General features: G+C 42.7%; 1 protein-coding gene across 4 annotated transcripts in view; it reads left to right on the plus strand.

Annotated features, from left to right (window-relative positions):
* The window catches only part of malrd1 (MAM and LDL receptor class A domain containing 1), a 414,264-nt gene that overhangs the window by 84,328 nt on the left and 315,821 nt on the right, over window positions 1–14,115 (plus strand). For all 4 annotated transcript variants that reach the window (XM_048551253.2, XM_059638768.1, XM_059638771.1 and 1 more), the window contains one exon: window positions 8,531–8,680. In XM_048551253.2, the coding sequence (XP_048407210.2) occupies window positions 8,531–8,680 (150 nt within the window). The remainder of the gene's footprint in view (window positions 1–8,530; window positions 8,681–14,115) is intronic.

The raw sequence follows: 14,115 nt of genomic DNA on the forward strand, positions 1-14,115 counted from the left end.
GACTTGACACTGCGCACATTAATGCTTGCAATTCGTACCCCCATTGTGGGCAGTGACCGCAGTACCCTCCCCAAGTCCAAGGTCCCTTCATGCCCATTGCCCGGGCTAACTGCTGGACGCTCTCCGGGCTGAGGAAACCATCCGTGCTGCCTTCCGGGTGGCATCCCCCCGTCGGGGGTACGGAGGCAGGAGAGTCCGGCTCTGGGTCAGGCTGGGGATGCGCTGTTTCCTCCTTCCCGCGTGGAAGTTCCGGGGGTCCCTCCAGTGCCCCAGCGGCACGTGACTGGGTGTCGGAGGCAGCCTCAGGACGCCTCCCGTCACCTGGAAGCATGGAGCTGCTTTCCTTCTCCCTTGAGATCTTTAACTTCTGCTTCGGGCGGGCCGTCTCCGAATCCCCCTCGTCAGAGGAGCTATAATAGCCCCCCTGTAGCTGCCTCTTCCCCCCTGATCGTTGCTGTTCCTGGGCCCGCCGACGCACCTTCCTCCTCGCTTTCCGGACCGTCGTCCACTCCCCTGGGTCGCCTGTCGCCGCCTCCATCGACTCCGGGTTGTCGGGGGGGAGCGGAGCCTGCAGGGGCGCTTTGCTGGCCTCGGGCCCATCCTACGGAGCTGGGCCCTCCTGCACGGCCTGGCCCTCCTGCACATTAGTGGGGTCCTTGCAGGGCCCTGTTGCCTTCCTCTCCTCCGGGGGGGCTGGCCCCGCATTACCCCTGCCGGCGACCTGGGCGTAGGTGGTACCCCGCCGCGGGCATGCCCTATAGAAGTGGCCCGCTTCCCCGCAAAGGTTGCAGCTTTTCTCTTGTGAGCAATCCTTTGCAAGGTGTCCCTCCTCCCTGCAGTTCCTGCAGATGGTGGCTTTGCAGTCGGCCGCCACGTGACCTGACCTACCACAGGCATGGCAGACTTTAGGTTGCCCTGCACAAGTCAGGTAGCCCTTGCTCCCACCTATCACGAAGCTGGACAGTGGGTGTACGACGTTCCCGTCCGTGCCCATCTTCAGCGTCACCTTGACCTGCCTCTTACTGGTCCAGATGCCAAAGGGGTCCATGATGTCAGTTAGGGCCCCTTCCACTTTCACATACCTTCCAAGGAAGGTCAGGACATCAACTGCTGGTACATGCGGGTTGTACATGTGTACAGTCACCATACGGCTCCTCTGCGCTGGCATCACAAACAGTGGGACAGCGGTCAATACAGAGAGGGGGCCCTCACCTCCTTTCTCCTTGAAAACCTCCAGGAAGTGCTCGCAAAGCTTGGCTCTCCTGAAAGTCACATCGTAAAAACCCCCTCCGGGGAAATCCTGCAGGCAGTAAATGTCCACAGCAGCGAACCCACAACAGTCCAACAGGACCCTCTTCACGAAGAAGGTGCAGTCCACAGGTGCACCTTCATCCACCTACTTCACAGAAACACGGATGGTGTTCCGGACCACCTGACCTGGGGCACAAGCACTTGCCGCAGCCATCGTTGCAGGTTGGCTGCTCCCCTGAACCTGCGTTAGGCCGAAGCCAGCATTAAGATCCACTGGTTGCAAGGGTGCACAGCCAACCCGACGTCTTCCTTTCACCTCCAACACGGCGCTCTCCTCCTCTTGGTCCACAAGAGAGTGGGTCTTTATTTTGTTCCAGGTGTAAGCTGGTTCACTGATCTTGAAGGTTTGTTCCCAGATGTTTCGTCACCATTCTAGATAACATCAACAGTGAGCCTCCAACGAAGCACTGGTGTTATGCCCCACTTTCTATTTATGTGTTTAGGATTCCTTGGGTTGGTGATGTCATTTCCTGTGTTGGTGATGTCATTTCCTGTTTTTTTTTCAGAGGGTGGTGGATGGGCTCCAAATCAACATGTTTGTTGATGGAGTTCCGGTTGGAATGCCATGCTTCTAGGAATTCTCATGCCTGTCTCTGTTTGGCTTGTCCTAGGATGGATGTATTATCCCAATCAAAGTGGTGTCCTTCTTCATCTGTATGTAAGGATACGAGTGATAGTGGGTCATGTCTTTTTGTGGCTAGTTGATGTTCATGTATCCTGGTGGCTAGCTTTCTGCCTGTTTGTCCAATGTAGTGTTTGTCACAGTTCTTGCAAGGTATTTTGTAAATGACGTTCGTTTTGCTTGTTGTCTGTATTGGGTCTTTTAAGTTCATTAGCTGCTGTTTTAGTGTGTTGGTGGATTTGTGGGCTCCCATGATGCCAAGTGGTCTGAGTAGTCTGGCAGTCATTTCCGATCTGCATGGCATTCCAACCAGAACTCCATCAACAAACACGTTGATTTGGAGCCCATCTACCACCCTCTGAGAAAAAGAACAGGAAATGACATCACCAACACAGGAAATGACAGCACCAACCCAAGGAAACCTAAACACATAAATAGAAAGCAGGACATAACACCAGCGCTTCACCGGAGGCTCACTGATGATGTTTCCTAGAATGGTGATGAAACGTCTGAAAACGAACCTTCCAGCTTAGCGAGCAAACTCACATCCAGAACCTCAACCTGAGCTACAAATCTTCTCAAAACTTGCTAACAGGGAAGAATGTACAAACTCCACACAGACAGTTGCCCGAGGGTGATCACTGAACCCGGGTGCCTGGAACTGTGAGGCAGCAGTGCTGACCACTGAGACACTGTGCCACCTAGATAAGGTTGATGCAATGGTCATGTTTGAATTCATTTTGGATTATTGGCAGATGCACTCATCTGATAGCTATAGGGTCTGAGGTAGACATGTCTGATCACTGAGCTTCATTATACTTTCAATATGGAGTTAGGCCACACATCTGCCATAATCTCATTGAATGGTGGAACGGGTTTTAGGGGCTGAATGGTCTCAACTTGTTTTTTCCTGTTCCTATGATCTCTCTGGTTGTAAATGCACAAAAGCAGCTGATCTACAGATCCAAGTCATTTGCTTCATCCAGCTGGTTTTATGAAACTGGACCAACATAACAAGCGAAGGCAAAATTGTATCTTAATTTTATTTATTGCATTGAAGGTGAACATTTGTAAATAGATATGCATTAATATATGCCTATAGATGTACAGAAATGAGTATAGAAAAATAAATCTTAGTAGAATGGAAAAGATTACACAGTTCATCTGAGAACTGCTAAAATTATTACTCATCCTACCTCCCTGGCATTTCCATGCCTGCCTCACTAAGCATTTTATTTCAGTGTACTCAATACACTAAATTTTTGTGCATTATCCTTCTTCTAATTTTGAGCTTGTGTAACCTGCTCCAGAATATGTGATGATCCAGAATATTTCTCCTGAGTATTCTTTCCTGAGTTTCAGCATAGTAGTAGTCGGTTGCTTCAGTCTACACTTCCTCCAAATCTAGCTATCCTCCCTGTACTTCAATGAGTGCATCAGACTTGGTTCTATGGCTGACTTTTATAAATTCATTAGGATGGAATTTGGTTGAGTTGTGGCCAAGGCATTATGTGGCCTGAGAATGTTTTAGTCCTGTATATATTCATGGGAAGTGGACTTATCTCACTAGGACAGCACTGATTACCCAGGCCAATTTGCCCTTGAAGTTAGGGATGAGTTGCCATCTTGAATCACTACGAAGATACATCTGTACACAGGTACTATGTTGTGATGAAATGAGGACCAATGTTTTGACCTAGTGTCACCTAAGAAACAGTGACACTGTTTCAACTTGGGATGATGTATGTCTTGGGGACAATTTTGCAGGTGATGGCACTCATACTCGTCAGCTTCCCTTGTTGTTCTGAGTGGTAGAAAATATGAATATTTAAACTGGTGGATGGGGTGCCAATCAAGATGTTGTTTTGTTCTGGGCATGCTTTGAGGAGATAGGACTTAAGTCAGTCACCCCAAATTCCTTGCCTCTGACCTGCTGTTGTTGCCCCAGTATTTATCTTGCTTTCATTCTTTCAAGGATGTCACAGCCACTGGCAAGGACAGAATTTATTGTCTATCCCTAACTGCCCTTGAACTGATTGCTTGAGTTAATGGACATTAAATTGGGGCCATGACAAAAAGAAAGGAAGCTGTTGAAATGGGAAGCGGGCATCATTGCTAAAGTCAGCATTTTTTACCTATCCCAATTGCCCTTGAACTGATTTGGGTCATTTCAGGGGGCTGATAAGAGTTAATCATGATTACTCTGGGTCTGCAGTCACATGTAGGCCTTCATAATCTCATTCCCTGAGGGATATGGTGGCCTGGTGGCTCAGTGGTTAGCACTGTTGCTTCACAGCACCAAGACCCTGGGTTCACTTCTAATGTCGAATGACTGTCTGTTTGGAGCTTGTACTTGATCAAAGTTGAGTATACAATGGAACAGGGTTTGCCTGTGTTTTTCTAGTGAAGCTCACAGGCTTCTTCCGTCTGCACTTGAAAAGTTAACAAAAGTAGGAATGCCTACCTTTTTTGGATCTCTTCCAAGTCTAACTCCTCTTCCACCATCATTGTAAACCTGTTCAAGACTAACAGTTAGGTCTGATGAGTTAGTCTGAATTTACCTTCTTAAAGAAGGACTTTATCAACTTCTGGCTGGAGACTAAACTGCTGAGAAAATTGTGATAATGGGAACTGCAGATGCTGGAGAATCCAAGATAATAAAGTGTGAAGCTGGATGAGCACAGCAGGCCAAGCAGCATCTCAGGAGCACAAAAGCTGACGTTTCGGGCCTAGACCCTTCATCGTACAGGGGGATGGGGTGAGGGTTCTGGAATAAATAGTGAGAGAGGGGGAGGTGGAACGAAGATGGACAGAAAAGAAGATAGGTGGAGAGGAGAGTATAGGTGGGGAGGTAGGGAGGGGATAGGTCAGTCCAGGGAAGACGGACAGGTCAAGGAGATGGGATGAGGTTAGTAGGTAGGAAATGGAGGTGCAGCTTGGGGTGGGAGGAAGGAGAAAATAAATTTGAATGCTAGCCTTTTGGAATTGGTGTGGTTCCAGGACATGATATTAACTTTGGTAATAGGTGTTTTTTATTTGTGGGCATGTTTTAAATCACCCCTTTATTTGCTTTCAAAGCAGACCATTTCACCTCCAAACATTGTCTCCTTAATTGACAATTCTAGTCTGACTTCATATCTCGTTTTTCACCATTATCCCATCTTAAATTCCAAATGCCAATTTTACTTTCCTTAACTATGCTGAGTTTGACACCAAACACAATTATTGTTTCCATGTCTCTTTCCAAGTTGTTCCCTAACCTTGTTCAAACATTTGATTTTATGGAACATAAAAGAAATGTTAATGTGCTTGCCTGCCTCATGAACTCTTCAACCATTTGGAAAAAGTCTGCAGTCAGAAGGAGAATCAATGCTTCAGCTGCGACTCTAAATGGGAGAAGTGACAAGCACACAGATATCTAAAAATTGTCAAGATTACAAATGTGTCCATCTTTAAGAAGTTGCATGCACAGCTAGATTTACTGACAGTGGTACACTTCATTAATTCCAGTATTCGGCAAGTGTACCCATCATCAATATAAATCCACATCCCAGTTGATGTGGTTGATGGATTAACTATATTGCTTCCACATTTAACTATTTCTATGTTATATCTGTTGCTAGCCTTTTGTTTTCTCATGTATTGTACTCATTTTTCCATTGATTGTTTTTAAAGTTAATTATGTAAAATTACTTGTTGCGTCTCTACAAGTCAAATTTAATTTTTGATTTATATAACTTAGCCTCTTGTTAAAGCTTTTGATATGTTTGCATCTAAGAGTATGCAGAATTTCCCAGACTATATCAATTGCATTTAAGAAAGTCAAATGATAGAATGCTTCACTCTGAGCAAAAAAATCTTGAGTGGCTTTTCAAAATTATTTGTAGATCAGCTTGAGCAGGTATTTCAAGAGCTTCTTTCAAGTGAAATTTTATTGCTTTTTTTTAAAATGGAGAAGCATGCTGTGTGCCAAAGTGGAAAAAAATGCAACAAACTAATCTGATTACTTTCCTGTTTTTCCCTTTGTTGATGTTTAGAAAATCTACATTTTTATGTAAACATGAAGCCCTAAATTTGAGAACATTCCCATATTTTTCTAACATGCTCTGAAAAATATAATGAAAAATACTCATTCAAAACTATACCATCCCAAGTTTTTAGATATGAAGATACTTATTGCAGCAACAAAACTGGAGTAGCATCAAAACCATGCAAAATCTCCGATGTGGCTAACTCCATGATAATTGCCTAGGGAATTGAAAATTCTGATGGCTAACTGCCTGAAGTTTCACACCCTCTGATAAAGTTCCATCTCTGAGTCAAAAATAAAGATTTCAGATGGTTCTGCCTGACTCAAACCTTTCAGTTATTCAGAAACAATTAAAATATTAAAACCAATCTCATTCCTAGATAACTGTCAAACTGAACCCCTGACTCATCAATGAACCACGATCTACTTACCCACCGATATCCAAGCACCTCAACACCTCCATACCCCCATTCCAACAAACCCCCTCCTCAACCCCCATTTCTGACTCAACTCTACCTTTGATCCAACACCACATACTGACCAGGACCCAACAGCCTCTCTTCGGACTTCATCTATCTGACCATTACCAAGTGACTCACCCGTACATGATAATTCCCTACAACTTGACACTATCCCACTGATCTGCTAACCTCTCCACTGCCTGACCCTTTTGGACCTGACATTACCCCAACGCAACTCCTCTGAACCAAACAAATCCATTTCACCTCACCTACCTGCCCCCACTCCCTTTAAGAGCCTGCCACAAGGATCACCTATCCCCACACCAAACCATCATGTTATTCTCCGATATTCAACTGCCACCCTACACTGCCAATCCCCTATTCTCCTCTCCCATCTGGCACTCTGATCCCTCACCTACCTGGCATATACAAACTTAGATACGAGCATATAAATTAGAAGCAGGTGCAGGCCACTCAGCCTTTCAAAGCTGCTTTGATAATCAATAGTGTCCTGGCTAAATTGATTACTCTATTTTCCTGCCTACCTGCACTAATCTTTTATCTCCTTGCTTTACAAGAAACTATTTTGCCTTAAAAATATTCAAAGACTCTGCTTCAACTGCCTTTTGAAGAAGAAAATTCCAAAAAGACTCGTAACCCTGTGTAAGGATAAAAGTCTCCTCATTTCTGTCTTAAATGGGTAACTGTTTATTTATCCCACTCATAACTGGAGACCACAGGGTATACTGTCCTCTACTATAGCTACAATCTTCTGGCAGTTAATTTAAGGGAAATATATTCTTGGTTTCCCATGACTTGTTGGATACACTTAAAGTCATTTTGCAATGTCCCATCTTGTTTCTGGTCAAGTCAGTCACATAAAGTGACAGCATAATGACTGGAGAAATGTTCTGTTCTGATGGTTGGGAATTTCATTGTTATGCCAGGAGGAGATGTAAGCCCAAGTTTCATCTTAAACTATGATCTTTACCTCCTTTGTGTGTAACTTACATCTCCCGAGCTGTTGGAATTTTAGACCATTTTTCCCTCAGGAATCATTCTAAAACTCAATTTCTTGTTTATAAGTGAATCTCAGTCCTTCCAAAGGTCCTTCAAAGTTTGTTTCATGGAAATGTAGGGATAATATTCCTTATAGTTTTGCCTAATTGTCTTATTGGTGAGCCAGGGGTTAACTTCATCAAATACTGCAGGATATTGTCATATCTCTGTGTTACTGTAGTTATCCGACTAAAGTTGCAATACAAAGTCAAAGGAATCTTGCCCTGGAAGTTCATACTCCAGAAACACAACTTCAACTCCCTTCCAATAACATAACCTTCAATGTATCACAAATAATGCAGGATCCTCAGTGATAAATTCCATTATCAGGAAATATTCATGTTTGAATTAATTTGTTACATTTCAAATCTGTTACTTAGCTGGATTTAAATTTCAACCAATATTAGCATGAGCACTTGAAAACCATGTGATTCAAATGAAGGCAAAGCTGTTATTGCAAGTAATTGTAGGGCAATAACTTAATTTAGCTATTCTGAACTGGTCAAAATCCTGAGACTTAATTACCAACAATTAGTTCATTACATTACAGTCCATAGTTTATTTCTCAATAGATAACATCAATTTTTTCAAACTTTGTACTGCAGAGCCTGGCACCGCCAGCGCAATATTTGTCAATGAATAACAAAATAGGGTTCATTTCATTGTTCATATATTATTATAGAGATCCTATGCAAGCAAAGATATGCCAAATTGCAAATTATGGCCTGTAAGCAATCCAATGGTACTGAAATATGCAGTGCTTCAAGTCTAGTAATTCAGTCGATGAATAAAATCTATAATTTGTTAAAAATTTGAAAGGTGAAGTTATGTTTCCATGCTGCATGCTTCCTAGCAAAATTATGTTTGTGCTAAATTTCAAGGAGTAAATGCAAAGATATATTTAATTTTAATTCATCTTTGCTTTTATTCCTCAAGGCCTCTCACTGTTACAATGCAACGTAAAAAGGAAGGGGAGACCTCTGTAGTGCAATGCTTTCAAGCTCTCTAAATATCCTAACTGTAGTCTACTCCTTTTCCATTTTTCAGCAAATTATACTTTGTGTAACTTTGAGTCTGGTTTTTGTGAGTGGATGCAGCAGCTGCCTTCGAATGGTTCTGTGTGGGTTCGAGGACAAGGCCGAACATCTTCCAGGCTGGGATTACCTATTACCGACCACACAACTAACACCAGCCAAGGTGAGTATTTACTGTTGAAATTTTATTGCTCATGTGCAATAGAACCTTGAGCAAGCACGGTGCTTGCTTATCAAACCAAGGTGTTTACAGATAAATGTACCAGCTTGGGGGGAGGTGATGTCCCAGTGCCGTTATCATTAGATGCTTAATCCAGAAAGCCAGGTAACGTTCCAAGGACCTTGTTTCGAATCCCACTATGGTAGATTGTGAAATTTGAATTAGTAATAATCCAGAATTGAGAATGTAATGATGACCATGAAACTGTTTCAGATTGCTGGAAAAATCCCATCTTGTTCATGAACATCCTTTTAGGGAAGGAAATTGCCATCCTACCTGGTCTGGACTATATGTGACTCCTGACCCACAGAAATATGGCTAACTATTAACTTCGTTCTGGCAATTAGGGATTGATAATAGTCAGAAAAACCCCCAAATATGTGAATAAACTGAAAAAGGAGGCAGTGGTTAAATTGCAGCCACATTGCTAGATAATATGATTGAGCCTTTGTGGAATATTTCAGAGTGCTTCAAAACACATACATAATCATGAACCAGCAAATGGTGTTGATAGCAGAAGACTAGTGCATAGCTCATGTAATTCCTACATTTAAGAAGGGACACAGAACACGACCAGGAAATTGCAGACCAGTCAGCTTAATATCGGTGGTCAAAATATAGTGAAATCATGACTAGAGAATAGATGAACATCTCGAAATGAAAATAAGGATGAACAATTGGCATGGAAATCATTTCTTGAATACCTTACTGACTGTCTTGAGGAGATATTAAAGAGAGTAGACAATGGTCATACAATTTATCTGGAATTTCAAAAAACTTTCAATAAGGCGCTCCTAATGGACAAATGATTAATATCCGACAATGAATAATCATGCCCAAATGCCAGACTAGATTGAAGGTTAGCTTCCAGATTGAAAGCTGAGAGTGTTAATAAAAGGTGGCCATTTAGATCATCAAAAGATTGGATATGGTTATCCACAAGGGTTGGTGCTGTTCATAATTTTACAAGAATGATTTGGAATGTAGAATCAAGGTGAGATTTTCTCCTCCCTGGAAATAGTAAAAAGACAAGCACACTCACCTCTCACAAGGTCAGTGATTAAAGGCTGTGAACTTAGGTCCTTGGGAACATTCTCAACTTGGCCCCAGTTAAAAGCCTGAATGTGTCAATTGAACAGCTACTTAAAGACAAAAACAAAATTGCTGGAAAAGCTTAGTAGGCCTGGCAGCATCTGTGGAGCAGAAAACAGAGATAATGTTTCGGTCCGGTGACCCTTCCTCAGAACTGATGGTGGCCACTATCAGTGCTGAGAAAGGGTCACTAGACCCGAAATATTAACTCTGTTTTCTCCTCCGCAGATACTGCCAGACCTACTAAACTTTTCCAGCAACTTTGTTTTTGTTCCTGATTTACAGCACCTGCAGTTCTTTTGGTTTTTATTTAGCTACTTAAGGATGTTAACTCAACACATTTTGATCAACTACCTCCCGAGCAGGTAAGAATGGTCATAGTTTCATAAATACCTACCTGTCAAGCCTCCAACTGCTCAAATATGGAGGAAATTAGAGGGATAGAAGGCAAGCAAGGAAGTGAACGCAGAAGACCAAACCATGTCCTGGCCTCAAACCCTAACCCCTATATAACGGTGACTTAGGTGCAACAAAAGAAGGAAAAGAAAACTTACTTTTCTCCAGTTAGTGCAGATGACATCAAAATTGCAATACAATATGGGATAATATTAAGAAAACTATGGACTGTGGAGTTTTATGAAGAGGTGACAAAGGTGGTGGACAGTGGTAAATCCATGGATGTTGTTTGTTTGGATTTCTGGAAGACTTTTGATGAAGTCCCACACAAGACACTGTTGGTTAAGGTGGAAGCCCATAGGACTGAGAGTAAATTATTAACATGAATAAGAAATTGGCTGAGTGGCAGTAAACAGAAAATTGAAGTAATGGGTAAGTATTCAAATTGGCAGGATATGATTAGTGGTGTCCCACTGGGGCCTGTGTAGGGCCTCAGTTATTCACAATATTCATCAATGACTTGGACAATGGCATAAAATGTTAACTATCAAAATTTGCTGATGACGCAAATTTGGTCAACATTGTGAACAATGTTGACAACAGCATAAAATTACAATCAGACATTGATAGATTAGGTGAACGGGCAAAGCTGCAGCAGATGAATTTTAATAAAAGAATATGTGTGATTTATCTGTTTTAAACCACAGAAGGATTGATCAGGGTATTTTTTCAGAAGGCAAAAAGTGAAATACAATAGGTGTCCAATGAGATTCGAAGGTTCGAGGTTTGATAAATCTGAGTGTTTGGATTGTTTTGATGAAATCAAGCAAATAGTTACTCAGGAAAAGTTAGCCTGCTAAATATATAGCCCTACCCCAGGATCCAACCCCCAAACCCCAATGAACCCTGGCCTGACAGCCGAAGCCTCCATCCCACAGCATCCAACCCCTCTTTGGGAATTGGCCTACTGCTTGTCCCTGCAGGAGCCGAACTTAACCCCTCCCAGAATCAAACTGAACCCCCTGGGACCCATGGATAAACATGGTTGAGTCCAGAACGTTACCCTAAGGAGTTCTGATGGCTGTTGTGGTGCAGGGCCAATGTTCCTATCTCTGATGTGGGAGACTAAGTTTGGATTCCAACTGCTCCAGAGTTATGTTATAACACCTCCAAACAGGTTAGTTAGAAACATCTGCAATCATCAAACTATATGTAGGCAAGATGTATATATATGTATATATTTGTGAAGAAATTTGAAGCTATTTTACAAAGCCATACATTATTCTATGAAATTGCTTTATTATTTTAATGGCAATATTAATCCATTTATTTAAGAACCCTGTTAAAATACCATCAAAGGAGTTTGATAATGATTAGCATTCATACACATAATATCACACAAAGGAACTATAAGGTCCCATAAGACATGGAAAAGATAAATGCCTGGGACTATTGTAAGCTCTCAAACTCGTCATAGGATTCAGAAAGTGAAGTGGCACTCCTATTTAGTGCTATGGGCAAGGAGCTTCATCAGAATATATATGTAAACTAGCACACAAATGATCTCCTTCAGAAATTCTGCCACCCAGTGTTGATTACTAAAAATTTGGTTATCATTTGATTTAGCCTTGTTGAATATTGGGGAGACTGAAGCCCTTGCTTTTAGTGCCTGTTCCAAACTCTGTCTAATGTTACTGACTCACATCATTCTCCCTATCAACAGCCTGAGGTTAAACATCTCTATTTGCAATGTCAGGGTCAATTTGACCCCAAGATAACCTTCCAAATTATATTTGCACCATTGCTAGGATTTTCTATTTCCACCTCTGTAGCATCGACTTCATATGACTTGATCCAATAACTTTATAATACCCTTAGAAGCTCCTTGGACATTTTATTAATTGAAGGTGCCAAATAAATACAGGTTATTGTTGTTAATCTAACATTAGGCCTTAGGACAAGTGTGAGTGTATGAAAGCCTGTATGACCCCACTAACCCTTGCAAATAAAGGTGACTCAATATTGTATAATCCTGATGGATGTCCTGCTTATTTTATCCGCTGTGGTAGCATTTAGGCTAAGCAATGGGAAATTTGATCCTCCTTTCTCGGTTTCAGCAACTTAAAACTGGCAAAACCTTTAGCTGACAGTACTGAAAGTTGAAAAGGCAATATTGATTTCTCAGTGTTGCTGTAAAAAGAAAATTTTTCAATCTGCCAAACAGCTCTGTAACAAGACCTAGTGGATGAATAAGACCAGATAACATTAAGGCATGGAATTCTGAGATTTTAGTCCATAATTCCATTCATTTCCGATTATGGGTACTGGTTACGATGGCTTAACTTGTGTCACATATTTCACATTTCTTTTAATGCTTTGGTGATTGTATTTTGCAATTCTATCTAATTTTCCATGAAAATTTCAATTCAATGGCAGTTGTTGTAATCAATGTTTCTACCTGGTTTAATGGGCCATCTTTCAGTTCATGTTAGAAGGAAATGTGAGTCAAGAATAAATTAATCAATACTAGAAACCATAGGATGATTTGGGGAGTGAGTTGGTATTATGGTGGGGGCAAAGGATGGTGTTACAAGGAGGAGAGGAGTATTGTGAAGGAATGTGTTTTGTCGGGTGAGGGGATTACTGCATTACGGTGAGGAATATGTTGCAGGAAGGGGATAGTTCAGCTAATAATGGCCTCAATTCAGTCAAGGCAAGACCACGATGGCAGACAGTGAGTGAGAAATAATAGGCTTACTCTCATCTGATTTCACCTCTGTGTATGATCAAACATTCAGCCAAATGTATTAGTTGGCCTGAACACTGTTAGGGGTAAAACATTACTGAGGGGATGCAAAACAGGCAGTAACTGATTGACTGATCATTAAACAAGTCATTTTAATTTCCTTTAGAATGTCGATAAGGAGGCGACAACTGTATTCCTCGACTTCCCACTTAATGCTGATCTATTGGATAGTATGCAGTAAGGTCTGGAGTAATAATGGGAAAATCCCATCTTGCCCATTTCAGCCCAATCTCTCACATGATGAAGAACCAGTGTTATGAGCTCAGCTGATGATGCTACTGGACAAGTCAGATCCCAGAATGAAATATAGGATAACAAAGTGTGAAGCTGGGTGAACATAGCAGGCCAAGCAGCATCTCAGGAGCACAAAAGCTGACGTTTTGGGCCTAGACCCTTCATCAGAGAGGGGGATAGGGAGAGGGTCCTGAAATAAATAGGAAGAGAGGGGGAGGAGGACCGAAGATGGATAGAGGAGAAGATAGGTGGACAGGAGAGTATAGGTGGGGAGGTGGGGAGGGGGTTGGTCAGCCCGGGGAGGACGGACAGATCAAGGAGGTGGGATGAGGTTGGTAGGTGGGAAATGGAGGTGCAGCTTGAGGTGGGAGGAGGGGATAGGTGAGAGGAAGAACACGTTAGGGAGGCGGGTACGAGCTGGGCTGGTTTTGGGATGCAGTTGGGGGAGGGGACGAGCTGGGCTGGTTTTGGGATGCAGTTGGGGGAGGGGACGAGCTGGGCTGGTTTTGGGATGCGATGGGGGAAGGGGAGATTTTGAAGCTTGTGAAAACCACATTGATACCATTGGGCTGCAGGGTTCCCAAGCGGAATATGAGTTGCTGTTCCTGCAACCTTCGGGTGGCATCATTGTGGCACTGCAGGAGGCCCATGATGGACATGTCCTCTAAGGAATGGAGGGGGAGTTAAAATGGTTCGTGACTGGGAGGTGCAGTTGTTTATTGCAAACCGAGCGGAGGTGTTCTGCAAAGCGGTTCCCAAGCCTCCGCTTGGTTTCCCCAATGTAGACGAAGCCACACCGGGTACAGTGGGTACAGTATACCACATTGGCAGGTGTGCAGGTGAACATCTG

Source organism: Stegostoma tigrinum, chromosome 2 (assembly GCF_030684315.1).
Source record: "Stegostoma tigrinum isolate sSteTig4 chromosome 2, sSteTig4.hap1, whole genome shotgun sequence".
Lineage (NCBI taxonomy): Eukaryota > Metazoa > Chordata > Chondrichthyes > Orectolobiformes > Stegostomatidae > Stegostoma > Stegostoma tigrinum.